Genomic DNA, 24682 nt, shown 5'->3' on the forward strand with positions numbered 1-24682 from the left:
CATCAAAAGAAAAGATTTGCATAGTACATTTTCAAGCACTGTCACTTAGTTCTAATTTTCTCTTGCAATGTGATTATCAATGTCTTAAGGACTAAAGAACATTACTGTGTAAGTTGAGAAACCCTAAATGAAGCAGGAACATGAATAAAAATGTTTTTCAAATAATGAATTACTTTGTTCTCAACTAATTTAATGTTGCAGAGAGAAGCAGAGAGAAATAGCAGCTATTTTTTAAAACTGTGTAAGCAATGTTACATATAAACAAGAGACCCCCCCCAAATCACAGAAGTACCATATTGCACAAAATTATAATGCTAATATGTATGTACTATAGACCATATGGAAAACAATTAAATAAACTTTGGGGAAAAGATTAAATGGACAATTGAGAGCAGAAGTGGCTTGGAGTCAAAATGTGCATGTTGTATAAAGGTGAGATATTTGTATGTATGAAAGAGAATCTCCATTGTTAGCTTATCCCTCTTTAATGAATAAATGCTTACCTGCATGAATCTCTCCCTTTAAAGCTTCTAGCACATTTGGCAGGAATATATTACGGATTAAAAATTATTAGCATCCCTCCTCTTGCAAAAGCTTTTAGTAGGTATTGAGTTAGCTAGTGTTGCTTGCTATTTTATGTTACAGAACAGAGTATACTAAACTGCCTCACCACACATTTGAAAATGCAAGTTGAGGTCAACTGAACACAGTGACTTTTCTTGCACACTCTTCATCATCATTGCAGAGACATCTGAACTAAACAGTTTTGCGCTGGCCCTTAGTGAGTTCAGTAGCACTCCATATTTCTCATTTTCATTTGGAACAATTCTATGATAAATAAAATAAAATATAAAGTATACAGAGGCACCCCTACAAGATCTTCATGAGAACTTTTGTTGTTCTTAGACTATTTGAAATGTATGTCTGTGCTTCTTTATAAACCAATGGAATTATATTTGTTTCCACATACAGTATTTGGCTTCTTTCAAAAAAGAGACACAAAATACTTTTTATTTTTAATACAACAGGGAATTAGTAAATGTGGGTCAGATTCTGCCACCTTTATTCATGCTGAGCAGTACCTTAGCTCAGGAGTAGTTCCACTGGAGATAACTGGACTACTCATGGAGTAAGTATTGCTCAGTGAGAGTAATGGTAAACAGAATAAGGCCATATATGACAGGTATTTAAAGAGTCAACAGAATCCCTTTAAAAATAGGCTAAAAATCTCAGCGATACAAGGCTCTTTATCACCAGAGAAAAACTACCAAGTGCAACAGAACTAAGTTACAGAAATATACAGTGCCATGGTGGCACATGGAAGTGTACTTGAAAGGGGACTAATTAAGTTTTTTACCCACTACATAATCACCTCAAGATGTGCCATTTTGGCTACTGTTTCTATAGCTCTATACGAAAACTCTCACAGAAGTTTCCCAGTGGACACTATTTTACAAAATGGTGATAACTACAGGAAAAAAGAGAACAGGAAGAACTACAAGGAGGAAAGTGAGGGGAGGACACAGTTTATGAGGGTGAACCACAGACGGGAAGTGGGGAGAGGACACAAGGAATTATAAGGAGAAGGGAGACTGAGAATCAGGGAACCTGGATTTGGGGAGGTGGCTGAAGGGAAGAGAACTCCAGGCAAATTGGCAGACTTTAGAGGACAAGATATCAAATCTTTGCCCATGTTTTTTTCTTTTGAACCCACGTAAATACTGTTGCTTTGTTTTGTGAGGTACAACCAGCCAGAATGAAACCATGAATGCTTTAATTTGAACACATTTAATCTGAACACTATTCAAGCTCTGAATAACATGGAGTAATGCTGAATTGTAGCCTGCCTTTGAACTGTGCTTTATCTTTGAATACTGCAAAACAAGTGATGGGCATAGTGTAGGAACATTTGTCCCCAGATCTAATGAAAGCTCTCTAACTGTCTGGTGTGGAAAAATCCCAGTTTTAAATGAATGATCGAATTTTACCTCAGCAGGACAAGGTTAGTAAGGCAAACTCACCACGGGTAAAAGTGGCTACACTCTTAAAACTTTTAAAAATAAATGGCCATCTGAGAACAATATGAGTTACCTCTTGCCATTAATCATTGCATGGAAAGTTCATAGGTATTAAATTAAAAATGTAGCCCAAACAATTTAGGTCGGGAACCTGCTTAGCCCATTCTAATAACTGCAATAACACTCAGTAGCACTTAACATTTTTAAAAGTACTGTACAGCCATGAACTAACTCATCTCTGTAGCTACAAGGATTTTTTTTTTAATTCACTGGAACTGAATGCATTTGTTATATACTCCATTTAGTAGCTTATCAGTACAACAATCTATCACTTTGAAAAATGTTGTTAGTGGCATGGAGCATTAGATGGAAAATCATTTAATTTGGGGTGACTAATGGTTGAATTTGATAGTAATCATGCATGGATGACTTGCTAAGAACAGATGATTTTGTTAAAAGACTAGACATGAAAAAAAAAAGGCTTGACACAGAATACAGACATAGGTTAAAGTGGATTTTAGGCTGACTATCAGTGATTTATTGATCTTGTTGGATATACTTTCATTTGTCTTCTGTACAGCTCTCCTTCAGCTTACAGACACAGTTTCCCCCCAAAAGTAATCCAAGACTGATATTTGCCCACCGTGGTATTACTTTAACGAACAGTAGAGTTCATAGAATCATAGATACCAAGGAGACCACTTAGATCATCTAGCCTGAACCTCCTGCACTTTGCAGAATTATTTGCTACCTCAATCCCACAAACATCTTCTTTTACTTGTGCTTGACTACAAATCATTACCGTCTCCCGGCTAGTCTACTGAAATGCCCAGCTTTACTTGATGTTAACAGCTTTTCCCCTAACCTAAGGCTAGGTTTCCATCATCAACTTTTGCTGGCACAGTTTATTTCAGTCAGAGAACTGGTATAAATTATATTGGCCAAAGCTTTGCCTAAACTAGGAGGGTGTGCCAGTGTAGCTATAGCTCTATAGATTTATAGCTATACAGATATAACTATAGCATCAAACCCTTTTTCTAGTGTACACTGGACCTAAATGTTTCCTTCTTCAGCTTCAACTCATTGCCTCCTAACATTGTGAAAAATCCCCTTTCTTCATTTATGTTGTTATTCTGAAGCCATGTATAGGCTACCATTTCCTTCTTGAGCTTACTTACTGAATTATTTAATAATAAATAATTATTTATAAACTACAGTATTTAAGCTTAACTCAGTCTCTCTGCGTGTTTTGTCCTCCAAGTAGGGTGACCAGATGTCCTGATTTTATAGGGACAGTCCGGCTATTTGGGGCTTTTTTAATATGGGCTCCTATTACCTCCCACCCATCCCCATTTTTCATACTTGCTACCTGGTCATCTTACTTCATACTTGCTACCTGGTCATCTTACCTCCAACCCTTATGTAATTTTTGTTCTCCAACATATTTTCTTCCTATCTATCCTAAACTGTGCCCGACTGTGCTTAATATTCCAAGGACACTCACACCAGTGCTATGTAGAATGGCATTATCATTTTGACATATTTCATGTGATCCCCTGTATAACGTACAGAGTTCTGTGAACAGCAATGGCTTTTTTTTGTTTTGTTCCTATTTAATTTGCTATCTATCATCACCCTCGGGTCCCTCTAAGACGGCTTTCCAGATCGGTTTTCTCTAGTTTGTTGGTGTGCTGTTTACTTTCTCACTCTAGGGGCAGGACTTTACATTTATTTGAAAATCATTTTGTTCAGCATACTGCACTCTCTTAACCTCTCCTGGTCAATTTACAGTTTGAGTCTGTCTGCATGTATGTTTTCTATTCTAAAGGTGATCAACAAATTTGGTTAGAGTTGAATTTACACCTTCCTCAAGAGATTATTAATGAAACCAGTTGTAATGCTGTTATCATATTTAATAGTTCTGCTGTGGGGGTGGAAAATATAAATTCTCTCAATAGGCATGTGTAACTCGCAACTGCACTTACATAAGAGAATTTACAGGGTCTACATTGACCTGTGGAGATTTTGGATACATAAATGCCTCCCAGTCACCTGGCTGGCTTGCCTTTGTCTTAATTTAGGGATTTATTGTCCTCTTCGCTGGCTACTCCCATGCTGAGGGCAGGAAAATAGATTTCATGATCTGTGAGTTGTTCTCTCAGGGGGACAGAGTCCCTTGTGTGGCATAATAAGGGGGTATGTCCCCCAGAACTAGTAAACATTCCCAAGCATGAGTCAAGGACCACGTGCATGGAGGCTTTTTGCCTCTTTCTGAGTAAATTTCTTGACTGCTAGTCCCACACCCTTTGATAAGCTTCCACAACACAGGCGAAGAACCAAGTGAAGTTAACACAGACTGACCACCATCAGAGAACCATGGGTGTATGGTGTCTGAAGCATTACTATCCTCCAAGCCCTATGTCCTTCTCATCTGTGATCCCATTCTCCGAAGGGTGGTTTGTTCCTGTGAGGGATGCTGCTTCTGTTACTATCCTCTCTGCTCAGCGCAATTTTTTTATCCCCTCAAGCATGCAGGCAGAAGAGACAATTTGCCCTTTGGTCAGTGCTGGTGATGTTTTCACGGAGCATGGTGATCTGGTCCTTTATTGGAGTGCTTGGGCCATGAGCATGTCAGAATGGCTGTCAGCATCAGAGGAAAACAGCCAGGATGAACGAGGTGTATTATTGTGACAGGGCTGTAACCAGGGCGGGCGAGCGGGACAGCTGCGTAGGATGCAAAGCCGGAGGGGCGGGATGGGGTGGGAGGGGGCGAAAAAATGACGAAAAACAGTATGGGACGCAAATATGCTTGCTTGTCCCAGGCCCAGAAATGCCTAATTATGGTTATGGAAAGCAAAATAAAGGAGGAATTTGCCAGTGAAATGGAGAAAAGCAAAGCCAGATCAGATCACTGTTCTTAGTTTCCACTAGTGAACTTGTTTCTCACAGGATGATGCCAAAGCCCACACAGGAGAGGCTAGACAATAACAGATCATTATGTTTATGCTACTGAATATTGAATCTGTTAACCAGATTTAGAATATGCAGTGGGGGAGGAGGAAGCAGAAGATGACAAAGGGCTTCCCCCTCCCTTAGATGTATGACTTTAATATCTGTCGGTTCCTCTTTTGATGAAGAATGGGAAAGGGAGCATTAGAACTAGTAATAGAGCCAGCATTAATTAAACTTTAATATATTAATGTAAGATCTCTTTAGGCTTGCAGGCTTGGACAATTTTCTTTCTTCTTCTTTCTGGCTGGACCTGCTCCCAAATTTTCAATGCCCTGCTGTATTCAAGTGGCATGATACCAGAGGCAAACTACTAGAAACCTCACTGCCACTATATTTACAGGAACTAATTAGCCATTTAGACTGAAGCCTCTGCTGTATTGGTATAAATTCGACAGCAACTTCTATGACTCAGAAGTGCTTTTACATTGATTGCATTACATTGATTATTGCATTATAACATTTTTTGCATGCATAAGCATCTTAACTGGTTTATTTAGTCTCTCTGCTTCTCCTCCCACAGAGAGCCACAAAAGCTTTCACCCTGGATCAGTTATTCAGATTTCAAGGTCTACTGTAAGAAACAGCTACACAGCAATGACAATAGTAGCTAGGAAGATGCTGATTTTATAGGGTAGGTCTTTGTGACACAGAGCGTATGGGTCACAGTTTGTCCCATTTTGCTTCCCTACTCTATCAAAGCAACATCTTCCTAGCCATTATTGCCACTGCTATATAGCTATGTTTTGGAACAATCCACTACATCTGCAGCCTACGGACTACTCAGTCCATTCCGCATCTCCAGTTTGTTACTCACCCTGGGATGCATAAATAGGGGAATCTTGAGTGGGAGTTGAGTGGGTTATTTTACCTCTGTATTTGACACTGCCAGAATACTATGTCCAGTGCTGGTGCCCACAATCCAAGGAGGAGGTTGATAAATTGGAGAAGGTTCAGAGAAGAGCCATAAGAATGATTTAAGAATTAGAAAACATGCCTTATTGTGATGAGCTAAACAGATGGAGCTCTTTGAGTCTAATGGAGAGAAGCTTAAGGGGTAACTTGATCAGTCTATAAGTACCTTCATGGCTAACAAATATTTAACAACAGGCTCTTCAATCTAGCAGAGAAAGATATGATACAATCCAGTGGCTAGAAGTTGAAGCTAGATAAATTCACACGGGTAATAAGGTGTACATTTTTAATGGTAAGAGTAATTAATCATTGGAACAATTTACCAAGGGTTATTGTGAATTCTCCATCACTGGCAATTTTAAAATCAAGATTGGATGTTTTCCTAAAAGGTCTGTTCTAGGAATTGTTTTGGGGAAATTCTGTGGCCTGGGTTATATGGGGGGAGGGTGGTGGGGGAAGCGGGGGTCTGCCTAGATGATCACAGTGGTCCCTTCTGGCCTTGGAATCTATGAATCCAGGGGAATCCCATCCCTGCACTCTAATACAACTATCTCCATGTATATTAAAGTTTAATTACAGTAGAAGAGGGCCTTTCCATAAGAGCTCCACTCCCCACCAGCAGCTCTGTGGGTTCCAGCTCTATGTCCCTATCCTTGAAGCTCTACCCATCCTCCGAATCAGTTGGACCAATACAAAGCTTTCATACATAATGCTTAGATACCAAAGTGACAAGTGATTAAAAATGCCATGGATACAACAGTGGGTCAGAGCTGCGAAGTGCACTGAAAACAAGGACAAGTTTGAAGTTCATGCAGAGGAAAGGTAAGTCAGTAGAAGGATTCAAAAGGGCATGACATGATCAGAACAGGTGAGAAACATACATCCATTCATTAACTTTTGGTTCATACTTCGAAAGTTATCTTCAAAACGACCGCTTAGCTACACGAACACAATTAAGCAGCAACTTCAGAGCAGATGATTGAGTGGCTGCATAATATGAGAGGCCTCACATGGATATTTATATAAATTAATTGTGACACTATTTAAAATGCATTTTATGGTACATATATTTTAAATTAAAACATGGTCAGTTAGGTATAAAGATATATATGGATGACCATGTACACACCATACTGTATAACAGATGGTATGAAACATGCAATGCAATTGATATATGGAATGTGTTTTCCATCTGGGTACACAGAACACTTTTTTGTTTTATTCTAATCACTAATTATAGTGTATAATAATACAGAAGAACTGTACTTCTTTACGGCTACCTTGGACCCAGATCCTATCCAACCAAGGGCCCCCAGCCCGCAAAATTACCGTTACCTACAATATCCTTTCAAAAGACAAACATGTTCAGTCTGATAATGAACATCTACTTTTGATCTGAGAATTTCCCTTACAATGAAGAAATCATGAAAAAGGACAGTACAGAAACATATGGAGTTACATTGTCCTTTGTTCCTGCAGTTCAGTGCTACTGAAACCTTATTTTTGAGAACACTTTTTCAAAAAGTCTTTAAATATTAGAGTTGAGCAAAACTGGCGTAATCTGTTTTTGTAAAAATGAACACCAAATCTGTCATTTATTATTTTCTCCACAAAATTAATTTTTTTGCATATCAGACAAATGAAAAGTCTTCACAATTAACCATGTGCAGACGCTAAAAGCCACTGTCCCACAAAAATTCACAGTTGTGAATTTTTAAGAAGTTGCTGCTGGTGGCTGGTATCTGTCCTCTCTCTCCTACCCAAATCCCATGGATTAGAGAAATTAACATAGTTCCCCCCCCCCTTTTAGTTCCCATCTTCACCACTTAACAATTGTTTGAAAATATGAATTAAAGGAGGATCCATAGTTCTGGGCCCCAGGCTGGGAGGGGGCTCACAGACCCACAATATTTGGATCCAAATGTCCAATGTCTAAAGTTCACCATGGTGACTGGAGAGCCAGATGTGACAGGCAGGAAAGCCACAGTTGAATAGGTAATTTTGCAGCAGGGTCCCTTGGTTGGATTGGATCCAGGTCCAAGGTAGTCTTAATCCATTATTGATGCTTTGCACCAATATAACATTCTACTAACATTATTTAATTGTCTCACAATGCCCCTCTGAAATAAGCATCAGTACCCCCTGCTTATAGACCTGGAAACTAAGGCTCAGAAGTTAAGTGATATGTACAACATCACATAGTAAGCCAGTGTCAGAAGCACAATTGGAACTCCGGTTTCTTGACACAAAATCCTATGGCTAATCTATTAGAACACAGTGCCTCCAACCTCACTTCCCTACCAGCCCTAGAAATGTTGGTAATGTACATGAAATCCATACATGAAATCCAAAAATATACAGGATTATAATATCCTTGCCACAGGTAGGCAGGTACCTGTAGGTAAGTATTATTATCCCCATTTTACAGATTTGAAAATTTAAGATCAGAAAGGTTAAGTGACTTGACAAGACACAGTCAGTGGTACAGAAGCATCAACATGGCCCATTGAGACAGAAGACCTTTGTTCTAATCCTGATTCTAATATTGACTCACTGTAATAGCCATGAAACATATCTCTTAGCTTCTCTAAACCTCAGTCTGTAAAACAGAGCTGGCTCATATTTATCTAGTTCACTAGGAGAAGTGTTCTGAAGTTTGATTAAATAATATTTGAAAATGTTATAGAACACACAGTATTAAGAAAAGCTAGTGACAGATGTGGGAACAGAACCCAGAGCAGCTTGTAAGATTTTAGCTTTCTGCTTATCATGTAAATAATGTAGTTTGGGTGGGGGGAAAAGGGGATATTACAACTTCTTCTGTCCCCCGCTTCCCCAAACTCACACATGTAAATTTTGGACATTTGGCAAATCGCTACACAGTGAAAAATATTTCTTGTAATATTTTATATAATAAAATGAATTCATAACACTGCCCTTTTGTGGAATTTTTGCAATTTGAAAAATAGGCAAATTCCACATGTAAAGACCAAGCTTTGCTGCTAAATATTTTAGCTCTATTAAATATTTTGCAAGCTCTTTACTCAGGAAATTACATATATGGGGCAAATAGCTGCACCATATTTGGACTTAGAAATATCATGTGCCACTGTATCTTCTGTGGCATGAACAGCCCTTACTCTTCTAATTTTCTGTACTAATAATTAGTAAAATAAGGAGACAGTAACTCCCAAGTCTGTTAAAAGTAGCTTAGTAATCCACATTCTTTGTAATTACAACAGTGCAGAGACATACCAACAACTGCAGTTGTATCATCAATAAGGAATAACTAACAGAAACAACACCATAGATTAAAATCATTTTATGCTAGAGTGTTTGGTGGGATTTTTTTTAAACAAATATTTTTCTAGAGGATAAAACAACTTCCCCACCTCCCCCCACCCCGACTAATGACATTTTAGCATTTTAAGCTGCACGTTAAATGCAGTTTTCTATAATTAAGTTGGAAATTTGACTTTTTAAAATGTATACCTTGAAAATGGGCCAGAAAATCATCCGTGCATTTTACTTCTTGACAGTAATCACTTTCTGTGTTCTGCAAGGATACCCAGGAGACATCCATGGATGTTTGGTGGCGAACAGTAAAACATAATCAGTCTTCAGGAAGACAGTAAAAATTACTGATCTGTGGTGTCTTACATGTTCAAGTCAATTAAATATGATGAATGGCTACCTCTGCTAGCATGCATGTGGCTCACAGGAGAAAAGGCACTCTGAATGTTTGTTCACCCTCCTCCTTCATATTCATGTACAGATACAGCCTGGAACACAGATGAATGCTCAGAAAATGATGGTGGGGGAGGGAGGAGTTGTTGGAATCAATGAAACAACAGAAATGATGGAAACTTCCCACTGCCAAAAAGAATCTGCTCCACAGTAGCTGTGAATTCCTTGAAAAGATATTCTCCAGTTACCCCCTCCCCCCCAGCCTATGCTGTATGTTCCATTTATGATGCTATACAGAAGTTCCAGAGTTTGGAGCTATGTGCTAAACTCACAATAAAGAGGTAAAAATTCTACTTACCTGAGCAGGTGGTGGTTGCTGTACGTAGCCCTGGGGTGGTGGGGGAGGCTGCAGTACTTGTTGCGATACGGGTGGACCTGAACCTGTAAAACTTCCTGGGGGAAGCTGCTGACTTGGGGATGCCATGACATAACCAGTCTGCTGGCCAGATGGCTGTATAATAGGTGATGGGTAGACAGGACCAGAAGGCGACTCGGGGTTCTCTCCTGATGACTGACGACTTAAGCTCATCTGGCTAAATTGTGTTGTCATGTCATCTCGCTGTGGGGCAAAAGTCAGTTGAAAATGATCAACATGATTTTTGCAGTAGACATTTGAAAAACAGAGAGCCAGGTTCTAAGAACAGCATGAGAAGCAGGTGAAAATAAATTCATGCACCACCAAACAACTCAGAGTAACCAACAAAAATAAATAGAAAATAAAAATAAAACACTGAAAACTGCTTGAAAAATGCTTCCAGACTGTAAGGTAAATTACACCACATGGAGAAACAGCAGCTCCTCATTGGTTGGAATTCTTTAATCCTACCCATATTCTAAAGACTAGTGAACTCTAATGCTTTCAAAGGGACACATTTTGAACGGAAAGGACATAAGCACTACTTTGTAATTATGGGTTCCCCTCACAAACACAGTATTCCTTAACCAAGGATACTCTAATAACTAGAGTTGGGATTTTGTGAGTATCCCAAGGGAAATTCAATGTGATTGAGGCACCCTTGATTCCTTTGAATATCCCAACCCATACAGGATAATAGAATATTAGGCAAAAATATGTAATCTGGAGACTGAGCAGTTTGCAGCTCTCAACTGCTAGTTAAAGACTTTTTATGCAGTTGGTTTTAATAAACATGTAATATAGTAGTCTTAGGACCACCATCTAGCTAGGGCAGGGACCAAGATACCAAGCAAGCATAGAAGGTGAAATCCAGGCCCCTAATTAAGTCAATGGCAATGCTTCCCTTGTGTTCAGTGGAGCCAGATTATACCCTTAATGTGTATAGTGGTGTAAAAACAGCATCAGGCCCTGACCTTATAAAACGATCCATGTGAGTGGAGCGCTGTGCCTGAGCAGACTCCTACTGCCTTCAATAGGACTCTGTGAGGGTTCAGAGTGAATTTCTAAACGGGTATTTAAATGCCTAAGCCCCAGTGAAATCAATGGGAATTTGGAGCCTAAATACCTTTAAAAATCTGGCCCTAAGGGCTTTGCCTACATAGGTCCATTTGTCTTAACATTTGCCTGCATTCTGGAGGTAAACAGCCTGAAGAAAGCTTCGTTCCATTGAGAAATAAGAAAATATTATTATTGCATTGTGCATAAACATGCAGACTGTGTTCCCCAACTGCTTGCTCAGACCCCGTTACTGAAGAGGGCAAACACCACAAAGAATTTTTTCCCCTCAAATAGTCCTATGAATTTTTAAATGAATTTGCTTGGATTGTGTTCATACCCTTACTATGTTCACTCTCCAAAAATATTCTAGCATAATGCATTCACTGGCAGAGCTTTTGAAAAGGACGTGTGAATTTTTAAATAAATACACCAGAATATTTGCTGTAAGCCATTTTTCAAATTCACAGTCACAGGAAATGTCATTTTTTAAGGTTTACACTAATTCCATCTGGGAACAGGTATCATGGGCCATCATTCTCAAAACTGTAGGCCAGGATCTGGTCCTGTGTGCTTAAATCCAGGCTCCTGCATCCATTCTTAGGTACCTGAATTAGTTGCCTGAATATCAGAAACATGGCGCACCCACAGCTTCGATGGCAAATAGTTTTAAACAAGTGAATTTGGAAAAACAATTATGACCACTCACAAAGAGAAAAATGAGGAATTCAGCTAATAAATTAACAATTATTAATCTACCTCTACCCATTTCTATGAATGAGACACTATGAAACAGATGGTCACATACTTGTCATGGGAGCTAGCTGGGACACACATCTGCTATGCATGACAACAATTTTTCCACAGGGTTTCCAGTGTGTGTGGATGGGTAGAATAAGCCACTACTGAGCCTTTAAACATAGCGCTTTTCTCCTATGTGTTAGTAGTACTATTTGGTCCCAAAGGCATTATTCCATTTTGTTTCTACCTTTTCACATGACCAGGTGACATCAGCCACAAATAAAAATGAGAGAGAAAGACAGAGGACAAAAGAATCCTGTACCACCTACTAAAATGTCAGTTTCATTCTACAATAGTATAATTTTCACCTTGTAAGCATCAGGCCAGATTCAGACTCCAGAGGTACACTATTTTTATTCTCCATGTCCGTTAGTGCTTTGTCAAGATGCACGGTACATCACATGCCTTTAGAGCTGCAGCTCTTTCACAAATATTCTGTTATCTAAGTGCTCCAATATGATCATGGAATAAGTTCAGCCAGTGGATTTAGAGTACAATGGTTTCTACAGATTCTGAAGCATGTCACACAAGTCTTTCACCACATCCATAAGAAGTTTTCCTCCAAACTTTGTGGACATAAAATGCTAAAGTATTCCAGAAGTGTTGGATAAAAGAGAGATTTACAAAGACCTTAACACAAGTTGCCCTGCATTCCTACACATTGCTGTCAAACATACACATGCTCACCTCAGCCACCCCACATCAGCTATCACCACAAAAATAAATTAAAAAATCTGTAGTACCACAGGAAACTGCTGCGTTGGAGAGACTGGCAGGAGATGCTGGGGTGGATAAGAAACAGCTGGATATTGGACTGTCTGGGAAGATGGCTGCAAAGCCTGAACAGGCTACAAAATAAAATGAGACAATAAATACAACACTCCAAGACTTAGATAATAGCAAAACACTGTTATTTGGAACTAAAGCTCTGGTAATGCAGGTGACCTGTCTTCAGGTAAAGACAATAGATCAGTGACTGTGACTTTAAGCTTGCATTTTGGTCCCTCAATCCTGTGATTCTTTGTTATTGTTTTCTGCTGACTAACAGACTTTCAAGTTCATGAGATACACGAATAAAACCGTGGTTATTTTCTTATTATTAGTGTGCTGCCATGCTAAAGCAAGATGCTATAACTCACAGAGATCACAGGGGAAAAAGCACAGCATATGCATAGATATGAATTTTTCTGTTAATGGCTGATTTAAACTCAGAGTGTTTCATAGGTAGAAAACTAATGATTATAAAGCTGAAAAGTAACAACAAAATTGAGATTATCAAGTTACTTAGAGGAGATGTTTAGATAAATGAAAGAAAGTGTTTATACAGAACAATACGGAGGGTGTTTTACCTAGGAATAGCTTTAGCATTCCTCTCATTTTAGTCTCTCATTTACATGAATCCTACACAAGCTTGGTACTATTCTGCCTTTTCGGTTATAAATTATTGGGAAGAGCTGAATCTTTAAATTGAGGTTATATATATTAGGCCGTATTCTGTACTCAGTAAAACCAGATTAACTAAACTGGCTTCAGTGGCGTTTCTCTGGATTTACACCTGGGTGATCTGGGACCAGAATGAGTCTCCTTAGATCTACATATGGAGGAATTCTCCATGTGCAAATCCAGACTGCTCTCTGTTCATAAATAGGGCACTGCAGTACTGTCTATCTATCCCCTTCCCTTGCCCTAAAGAGAGCTCCCCAGGTAGTTCTGGGTTCATGCTAACGGAGTAGGTTGCTATTCAGCTGGACCAGCCAGGGCCCCCTCTCTGGTCTGATGTATATACAATGATAAGTTCATAGAACCTTAGGCTGCATTTACTGTTTTATGGATTCAACCTCTCACCTCTGTAAAAGCTGAGCCCTGAAAGTTCTCTGGCAACATGACTCCATTCACACACTACTGCGACAAATCTGGGGGACATCCAGAGGTTAGAGCCATTGGACTCTAGATAATGTTTGTGGATGGCTTTTCTTGAGAGATTTGGGGGTAAAAATCTCTCAGACCCATTAAGTGATGTGTGGGAATCTCCATGAAGAAACACTCAGTTTCTCTCATAAAAAGTCCCCTTTTATTCTGAGAGGGACTGATTTGGGACCTAGAGCTCAATATATTGGCTAGATGCCAATATATTGTTTACACTGACCACGCTGATTAAGGCTTCCAGCACTATTATTATTAGGTTCCAATATTTCCCTCAGTGAGACAGAAGTTATACCAAACTGACTGGGTCCATTATTGAGCCTTCAGAGCTTTGCTTTTGTCCCACATGCGGACCTCAACAGATTGAGAAGTAGAGAATAAAAATGTGACAACTAAACACTCAGCCGTACTATCTGCTTGTACGTATGTTCATGAACCTCCTATTAAAGTCAACGGGACATATCCATACACTATACGGGGAAAGGTGCTCAGGTGCTACATCAGAGAAGGTCATATAATATTTTAGACAATTAGAAGAATAGGGTCCCTAATGCTAAATTAGCTTTAGGGGACCAAATTTACCAATAGTATTATTATTACATCATTATAATTGAGAACATATAATGATCTCAAAGAAAACTTGAAGAGAAACTAACAATCTGAAATTAGAAACAGTTAACAATACAACTGATTTCAGAAGCTGTGAGTATTACAAGGTGTTCAGCAAAAGATCAACAGAGCTATGTATAAGTATCCCAGCCCTTTACAAAATTACATATTGCACCTCTCTATGAAAGAATAATTAGGGCTTTTAGTCACATTTTTTCAAATGGAATCTAGAGACTTTCCGCATGTACACCACCTGATTTAATAATCATTTTCAGGATGAAAATCTTTCTACCTGTTCCATCCACCCAGAAAATATTTGATCGCTTTTCTTTTGAGATTTATTTCAAAAGAAAAAAAAACAACCACCCTGACATTTTGTCTAGTTGCTTTTTTGAGATTATAGTGCTGCTCTGTGGGGAAGGTAAACACACCCAATCATCCTAGCCTTGATGAAAGCTTGGTCTCCCCTTTCAACAGTTGCCATACCTGTGTGACAAGGTGACTTGCCATTTGTTGCTGTGATTGTTGCACTTGCTGCTGCTGTTGGGACGAAGGCTGCTGCTGAGACTGTCCCACAAGCTGGCTCCTAATTGGCTGCTGGCCGCTGGGAGGGTTATATATTGCAGGTGTACCATCAGGATTTACAAACGGTTGGCCTGAAACAAAATACACTTAATTTGCTGAATACTTTTAAGAACATAACATCCACTAAAAGAAACTAGACAGGCACATATTTAGGAGGCAGCTCTCTCTTTGTACTAATTGATCTTCAACAGTAAAGTGCTCATGGCTCACAATGCTTCCAGTTAAGGCGGCAGCTATTTATATTTGCTGCTGAGCCTGGTAGCATCTGTTAGTTAATGGCACTTTAAGATGTAACTGATCATTTTTCTTCCACCAGAGAGATGTACATCGGATCCCTGAGTGGTACTTCTGACTACGTTTGTGCCTCAGTCAATACCCAAAGCCTTTTGCATGCAGCAAGAGAATGACAACCCCCAGTGGAAAGATTACGGAGGGCTCTTACTGATCTGATCACAAACACATTTCCGGTTTGTTCTCTCTAACTTCTCAGGCCACGACTGAAGATCCTTAAATGCAGGGGCATAGACAGGCATTAACGGTGAGATCAAAAACATTCCATCATCAGTTTACACCAGAGTAAAGCACAAAATGGGACTAGGCTGATAAATTATAGAGCTGCCGTGCCACACGCAATTACATGAGTGACTGAAAGCAGAGGTGTACATGCACTCTACTGTACAGCTGTGCATGACATAAATGAAACTTAAATTCATAACTCCTTCACGTATGCCAGAACGCGCTTTTGTTACAGCACCCTGTTTTGTCCAGTGCATAAACGAGTGGAAGATTACAAGGACTGTGCCAAAGATGTCCAGATGCTATGGTTAGAAGCTGAAGGAATGAACTTCAAGGATGTACTTTAACGGCTTCATTGCTGAATTAACTTAATGCTGAAATTGCATCCTGGAACAAATATTGGAGATAGAAGATATTCATGCCCATTTCATCCCTATGTAAATGGAATGCAAACCATAAGACTATGCTTAATGCATTGTAGTTCAAATAGGGGGAAAAAAACCCCTGCTAATTGAATGTAGTTTCACATCTCAGAAACAAGGCTCTAAACTTTTGAGGACAATGTCCTAAGAGACTAGAAGAGACCGTTCTGGAAATTCACACGCAGAAGCCCTAGAAGTGTCTTTGAATGTATGGGGCAAATTCTTCCCTCCATCATACTGAAGGTAGAACTTCATCCACAGTATTCATTTTGTTTCCATTTCAGATGGAGAGGGAAATGCAGGGGAACTCGATGGCTTAGAAAGCTGATCGTGAAATAAAGAGTTTCTCACCTCAACATCACACGACTGCCACAATTCCTGACTGAAGCAAGGCTGTCTTGCATAAGATACGTTTCTCTCACTGCCCAGCCAGTCTCTCCTAATCACCCACCAGCTCCCAGTTCCTCCCACCGCCTGCTCAAGCTGTTCAATACCCATCTGTTTTTCTCACTTCTGACACACAGGATCAGATTTAGAAGTTAACCACCTTTCTGAGGAGTGTACCCTGATCTACTTAAAATGTGAATGCTCCAGGCTGCATGCTCGCCATGTGTTTCACTCAGAATGAAGAGGGATACTGACTAAACTGCCTGAAAGAGAAGAGAGGCTAGCTCTATGGAGGACAACTATGGCATGGAGAGCAGCAAGAGCATGCACTCAGCCCCAACCATGCAGTCTGATCCCCACAAAAGAACTTCAGCAGGGTCTGTGGAAGGCAGAGATGATGCTACAGAGGGGCACTTCATGCCTCCACACCGCAAGTTTGGGTCCACCTCATGGAATTGGAGGGCATGCTCTGATTCAAAGTGCTTAAAAGGAGATGGGAGACTGGGGGAGGTTGGTTAAGGATCTTCTTTTGAAACAAAAGGGCAACAGCTATGAGAATGCCAGGAACTGATGAGGCAGACAATAAAGCAACCACTGGAACAGTGAAGGAGGTAAATTGAATTAGTATCTGCACAGAAGGGACTTGTCAAGTTAAATTCAGAGATGGCCACCAGGGATAGATAGAGAAGTTCACTAAGGATAACACCATAGTGGAGAAGTCTAGAGGGAAAGGGGTTCCAAAAAGGAACAACTGGACAGCTAGGAGTGAAACTATGCGACCAAGATGATAGACTCCAGAAGGCAATGCTAGGTTCTCAAGAACAATATCAAAGAAGACTGTTTCAAATACAACACTTCATTCAAGAAAGATGACTGGACAGGAAGAAGTAAACTTAAAAATGAGATTGGAGCATTAGCTAATGGAGTGCAAAATTTTGAAACAGGAAATGAAAAGGAGGGTCTAGTGTTTGACAGTTGCAAACACTGAGGAATTAATTATTTCTCGGACGTAGGGAGCAAGGGATGACGGAGAAGCCAAAGTGATAAGGAATAAGAATGAAACACAAAATGTTTTTAATTGTTGAAGGGATGATGTCAAAGAGTGTGTCAGGAGAGATCAGAAGGAAGATGAAAATGGACTGATGGAATGGGTGGATTGAAGAGTAGGGAAAGCAGAGATATTGCTGCACATGAAAACCTTTCACAAAAATAAATAAATAAATAAATAAATAAATCAGCAAACTTCTTGCAGGTGGAGTGAAGAAGAAAGAGCTGGAGGAAAGAGGGAATACTTAAAAGAGAGAATGAGGATTGCCAACATCAGAGAGGGTGTTGAGACGTATCTGGTAAGATTTACAGATCTCATGGAGAATCATCAGACTAGAGACACCATGGTGTGTCTCTGGATGCTATAAGAGGATCATGTAGTCAGAGTGACTATGCAGTGTGAAAGGAAGGACAAATCTTTAAAGGCCAAGCAGTGAGAATTAAAAAAGAGGATAGAATTGGAGGTAACCAAACTAATAGAAGAAGAAGACGACGACAGAGCTAAAAAGCGATGTTGCACTGTGAAAGAAAAATCTACTCATTATGAGAAACAAAGCTTCCTTTTTCATTTATCTTTTGTCTGTTCATAATATTTGATAATCTCTTGTAGTATCAGTGCCTCCTTCTCATGGAAACTCTTTTCTATTTTATTTTAAGAAGATGTAGAGATTTAGGTTCAAGTTATAACGAAGAATTTATAGCATGTATTTTTAAAAAAATTATCAGGCATCGCAGCAGGGTTTATTTTCAACACAAGTGACAATGTGATGTATGCTATAAATCTGAGACTAGGACCTGATTGTTTAAATTGAATTGCTTCTTCTACTTTTTAAAAATTATATTGTAATTAAAAATCAGCTACAGCAACAAACAGAGCAGTCTGTCTAGTGTTAAAGCAGCACAGATATGTGCTAATAAACAAATATAAAATCACATAAATACTGTTTGAACAATGTTTTTACAGATACAGACTATCCATCCCCTCATCCCCCACTGCCCACACACACAGTATGTCTGCATGGCAGCTGGGAGCATGCTTCCCAGCATAAGTAGACAGACACACACTAGCTCAAGCGAGCTAGCATGCTAAAAATAGCAGGGTAGCACAGGCAGCAGCTAGGGTGTGTCACCCACGTATGTGCCCAGGAGGTCCAGGTGTGTTTGTACTCAGGTGGCTAGCCAAGCTGCTGCTCGTGCTACCACTGGCTACACTGCTGTTTTTAGTGTGCTAGCTCGAGCAGAGATCACACGTGTCTGTCTACTCATGCTGGGCAGCATGCTCCTAACTGCAGTGTGGACATATCCACAGAGGGCTCAGTTATGCCTCTGAAGAGGATGAGGCATGCTAAGAAGGGAGGAGCAGACACTCTATTTATATGGTGTAACTGGGAGGTACTAGGCCTGTGAGTGACATAATGCTCCCTGGAGGCTGGGGGGCATATGCTAGGCAGTGAGACTTGCTACCTCTGTACAGCAAGTGTAAAGAGTGCTCTCCCAGAAGAACTCTACCGGCATGCAAGTGTGGTGCAGCTATGGCCCCATCCTTGCCATGCCCAGAAACATGCACACACCCTCTCAGCCGTTACTGTTCCTAGAAGCAGCAGTGGCTGCTCTCACTTGCTCTCCCCAGTCCAGGTGTGCTGAGGTATGTACGAAAGGGCTTCTTGAAAGTGGCCTGCAGAGTACATACAAATGGCTTCTTTCTTATTGCTCAAGAGATTCCAGCACAGTGGATGGAACTGTTAACTAGAAAAGTGTGAGTGAATGACTGGTTTGTTCCCTTTTTTCCTCCATTTATTGCAAGGAATACTTATTTAAAATCCTCCGACTCCCGTCTCCAATACCAGGCTCTCAAATCAAGACTGTAACAGCTTAGCTTGAAAAAAAAACAAACATATGCATGTTCAATAATAAGTTGTTAAATTAATCCTACTATATAAATATAAACTTAAAATATTTTTCTGCCTTTACAAATGCTGAAGTATCTTGAAGAGCCTCAAAATGCGATTATCTTGTAAAGTGATTATGGGAAGCTTGGTTTAATATGGTTTTTCAAGCAGATGTTTTTATTCAACTCATCTCTCAGTTTTTTGTCATTATATTGATTATAAAGGTATTTCCAATGCTGATAAAAGGTTTGTGTCTTGGCACTGAACTATTTTTATTTAACATAAAGAGACAGATAACAAACATAAAATGGTGGCCCTCACTACAAATAACATTCCTGAATTAATCATGCCAAGACCTTTGAAAACAGGCTTCAGCTCCCAGCTCTGGGTATAGTGGGAAATAGTTATGCACGGCTTGGTTTTTATTACCTCCTCAAACCAACATAACTCCACTAAAGAACACAGAATGTATGCAGACCCAGAGCCAGATAATATTTCAATCATTATCACTGATATGGACCCATATCACCAAAGCGACCCTACAGTCCCCATCTCCCAAGCCTTCTTTATAATGTCTGCAAAATACCGTGGGGGAATGAAAGCAAGAAGTTGCTTAGACTTCATCTGAACTAAGGACAAGTTCAACAACTCAAATCTGAACTCAAATGTTTTTGAGGTTAACAAATGTTTAGATGAACTTTTATGCCCATTACTTCATATTTCCTTGTGTGCCTCTGCACTGCATAGTTCCAGTTAGAAGGAGAAGTGGAGATGCCACGATATGGAAGTGCCTGTTCGCACACAACTTCCAGTTTAATTATACAGACCCAAGCTGACCAAATAGCTTAGGTAAGAATACAAACTCCTGATCCTGGGAGATGCTGAGCGCTCTCCATTGCAGCCCCAGTGGGAAGCCAATGGGAACTGACAGCGTTCAGCACCCTGCAAGATCGGGGCCTTATTTTATAGCGGAATCCTATGCAATAACATTAAAATGGTTTCTTATTGTCTCCTATCAGCTATGCTGCAGCGTCTTTGCAAAGCCATCACATATTTTCTCACCACTGTAAAAACATGCAAACAAATCTGATTTCCAAACCAAAGTAGATATTTCCCCACTAATAAATCACGGCTAGCAGCTACTGGTAACATTCTATTTTTAAAAAGAAAAGGAGTACTTGTGGCACCTTAGCTCATGCTCAAATAAATTGGTTAGTCTCTAAGGTGCCACAAGTACTCCTTTTCTTTTTGCGAATACAGACTAACACGGTTGTTACTCTGAAACCAGTCATTCTATTTTTAACACGTGATGCTGTTGGCAGTGTTCCCTAAAAAGCAGTGCAAGATGGAAGAATATCAGACTGACCTGTGTGTGGATTGAGGAGGATACTGCCAGGTGGTATCCCTGCAGCTTCAAGTGGAAGTATGATATAGCTGGTGTTGCTTGGTGCTACCTGGCCATTCATCCCATTCTCTGTATAGGAAACATTGCCTGAAGGGCTGGCTGTCACTCCAGGGACAATGGATGCACTTTGGAGAGGCTGATGTGTTCGTGACAGTGATCCTGAGGAGCCAGCGCTGCTGGAAGACTCTGAACCTGAAAGATACAGAATCTCAGTTATGAAGGAAGTTCAGACCCTCCATTCAAGCTGTTACTTACACCGAATGAAACTTTTTAAAGATGTAAAGCATTTAGTAGATAATCAGCCCTCTAACCCCTCAGGGCTGATGGTTCCTTATGATAATACACTCTCCAGCAAGCTCAGTTTTAAGCAGGACTATTGTGATTCAGCCCAACCTGAAAAGTCTACCCTTCCATAAAAAAGATAATGAACCAGTAATAGAATACATGCTATTCGATTTTCTTTACAGTCATGTTTAATCATTCATAAAAGACACGCACACTCTGCCCAAAAGGACAAAGTTTACAATTCCATACGCAAAACCACAAGACACCACCAATTGAATACACAGCTTACTAACTAGTTAGGTGTACCAGTCTTCCATATTCACTGCTAGATACAGTTATAATTTTAGCAACTTATTTGCTTTTTCAGTACCTAGCCTATTAAAAAGCTTCAAGCCAATACAAATATGGTAAAACACAGCCCAGTGAAGCTCAGATGACTAGAGTGCAGGTGGTTTAAAAATTTACAATGTTCTGAATACAACTGTCCAATCTTTTATGATTTTACTTAGACAATTTTCCAACATTTTGATACCACAAACATACACAACCTCCTTCACAAACAAATTTGGATCTGCAATTTCAACTCTACAAAGGGAACGAAGAAAAGAACTCAGGATTATGTTCCATCAGCATTTTCCTCCTATATAGCTTTTACATTTGGGATCAATCGTGTGGGCTTAGTACTAGGTTCCATAGCTTCCCTGAATCATTTTTCAGTGTTGTTCTTGCCTGGATCCATTTCTTTGTTGGTAATTAGACCAGGCCAGTTTTTCACTGAAACTGCAGCAGAGGTAGTAACAGCGTGTAATCGGTCAAATCTCCCTGCAGTAGCTTTTGTAAATATAGGGCACCTCTGTGGAGTCCCTGTTGTGTAAAATCCGAGTTACGTTTTCATCAAGGTCATCTTCATGCTCACAGCAAGTTTCAACATGCATAACTGAATGCAAAGAAAGAAACAATCTTTCTGAAGATTCCAGTGACTTTCATTGGACTGCACGAAACCCCCTCTTTTCAAATCAGTAGATCAATCAATCAACCAACTAACCAAGAGGCTAATGGAGGTTGTAGAAGAATTTCCACTATGTATTCTGAGACCGTGCCAGCTATTCATTTCCCAACAAAGGTTTATACAGTTTGCTGAGAAACTATACATCAGAAATTTCGGATGTTTACTCCTGAGAAGTTCTTTCATTTTATCATTTTGCTTGTACAAATGGCAGATATCTCCTTGGATGGGAGAATTCTTGGATGGCACATTCAGCAGCTTGAAGACAATATTCTGCTCATTTAGGTTTTTTCAGATGTAGCTTCAACAGAATTAAGCAGGAATGTATTTTTCTTTGAATAGAATATGTAGAAATTATCAGAGCTTTTCCCATATATAGCCACCTTGCATTCATTTCAGTGTTGATTCTTTCTTCTAGTTCTTGCTTTACATTTTTCTTCTCTCCCCCCCCCCTTTTAGTATCTCATAATGAATCTGTAATGTGAAAACTATTGGGAGGCCTCTATCAAAGAAAGTGAATCAAGAGATTTCTTTATTATTACTAACAAACATTTAAGTGATGCCCACAGGCCCCAATCAGGATTCTTTAAATTGCTTGTTTTGTGCTACATTGAAGGCAATATGGTTCACGTAAAAGAAGACAAACTTTTTTTATGAAGTTCAGGTCTGTGTCTTTCAGAAGTTTTTATGACATAATCACAGATTGAGCTTTACCATTTTGGGAGTGTGGAAGAATAGAGAGTTCTCCTGTATTAAGTTGATATTGAAGAACTCCTGGAACAGGCTTGAAACAAGCACTTAAGATATTGTGACTGCTACATTTCAATTAAGATGATGGTATTTAAATTGGCTCACTTGCAGGATCATCAGTGATCTGCTCTTCTACCTCAATAGTTTCATTCAGCGGCACAACCAATCTTGAACAAACAAACAAAATTTCTGAACCTTTGGAAAAGAGCATTAATCCATTCCAATATTTTTACTTACCAACTCTTGAGCATATTTACATAACACTCTCTAAGCCTTATCTATTTTCATTATTTCTTCATTACAATGAATTATTTCCTTTCATTTCATTCAACGCTAGCCATCCTGGGTCAGTTAAATTCAAACACTGATGTTTGGTAATAAATAAAAATTATTTCCCTTTTGCTGTATTGGTCAATAGCTTTCACATTTACTACAGTTAGAATGAAAAACAACCATCTAATAATTTGAACATTCTGAAGACTGGAAAAATAATACTAACTCGTCAACCTTAGATGGAATCATGTTATCAGATGACCTGACCACCATCCAGAAGTTTTGAGATTCTAGCAAACCAGACCTTACCAATCCACAAGTTCACCCCTCTCTTCAGTAACTAATGGCTGTTGATTCTATCCATTAGCCATGTACCTCTTGCCAATCATCAATGAATTCATCTTTATACAATTCCCTTTTATGCTTTTTGATAGTTCTATAAACATTTTTAAGATTTCATAATGGGCATAAAGAGAAGCTAGATGTTCCAATCACTTCCTTATTAACATATATTTGGATGAATTATGTTCTTAAATGTAGCTCACAATGATATTGAAGTTCAAAAAGTAATGGCAATGGGGAAGAAACAGGAAAAAAATCTAGTAGTTTCTGTTTTGGGGTGTGGGGAGGGGGGAGTCTGAAGAGAAAACCTGGCAGCTTTCTCCATACACCTGGTTTTAAATGACCCACACAACGAGGCTCCCCTCCAGTTTCCCTGAGTGACTATTTCACAGTTCATTTGATCTTACCATTTGAACTCCCCCCCCCCCCCCGCCAATGTTCAACTTAAATTTTCCTTTCCTTGGTTTCATCTCTGTGTTCTTAATTTCACCTCTTGGACAAGCCTAATTAATTCTTCTACCTCCTTGTTGTTTACATCCTTCAAACATATCTCTATAAACAGTGAAAAATACTCCCTTCCTTACCAGCTGGCCCATATAATTATCCACTCATAACTTGACTTAAGGGGCCAATTTCTCAGCAGGGACACATTGCTCATCATTTTTGTAAGTACCATCCTCTTAGATACATTTTTACAGTACCAGAAAAATTGATTTGCTAGTTTTAAAAATTTGTTCCACCTAATCATCATTCGTTTTTATATCACTTTTATCACTTTGGTATTTAAGTGCTGCTTGCTGTAAAAGCGATACCTGTCTGCAGCTTGCATTTCTGGAAAGAGGAATGATGCTTCAGCATGGTAGGCTTGCAGGTGCCCACACATCTTCACTCCCGAGTTTATTAGGGGAAACATTTACCACATCACCTTGACTCGAGCAAATCATAAAGAAGCAGAAATCTGGTTCCAAAACCAGGCTGCTAAATCATAACATACAGGATTCTTTATCAAAATGGTTAATGTTTTTAAATGCCTGCAGCATAGATTGTATTTGCCCTGCAGGACCTATAAAGAGCACTCAACAACCTGGATTCGATTTTTGATCCCACTTATAATAGTAGAAGTCTGGAGTAGCTCCAATGAAGTTAATTGGCACTACAAATTTACTCAAATGTGACTGTGATTGGAATACAGCCAACTGTTTGTAAATGGAGGAGGGGAAGAAATAGGTTTCAACCAGTGTTTATCCTGTACTAGTGTAAAATGGAAACTTTGCACCATAAAGAAGGAAGCTAAAGATAGATTTGGTTTATGTCTTCCTATTAATAGCCAATTCTTACTTAA

The 24682-nt window shown here is 39.4% G+C and overlaps 1 protein-coding gene across 8 annotated transcripts in view; it reads right to left on the reverse strand.

Moving 5' to 3' along the window:
* The window catches only part of ARPP21 (cAMP regulated phosphoprotein 21), a 173272-nt gene that overhangs the window by 50307 nt on the left and 98283 nt on the right, over positions 1-24682 (reverse strand). For 6 of the 8 annotated variants that reach the window (XM_073333012.1, XM_073333016.1, XM_073333017.1 and 3 more), the window contains 4 exons: positions 20646-20876; positions 14920-15089; positions 12645-12749; positions 9988-10248 (listed from right to left, as the gene is read on the reverse strand). In XM_073333012.1, coding sequence (XP_073189113.1) covers positions 9988-10248; positions 12645-12749; positions 14920-15089; positions 20646-20876 — 767 coding nt within the window. Of the gene's footprint in view, positions 1-9434; positions 9561-9987; positions 10249-12644; positions 12750-14919; positions 15090-20645; positions 20877-24682 lie in introns of all 8 variants that reach the window. The other 2 variants (XR_012157455.1, XM_073333019.1) reach the window with 2 other exon arrangements.

Source organism: Lepidochelys kempii, chromosome 2 (genome assembly GCF_965140265.1).
Source record: "Lepidochelys kempii isolate rLepKem1 chromosome 2, rLepKem1.hap2, whole genome shotgun sequence".
Taxonomy (NCBI): Eukaryota; Metazoa; Chordata; order Testudines; family Cheloniidae; genus Lepidochelys; species Lepidochelys kempii.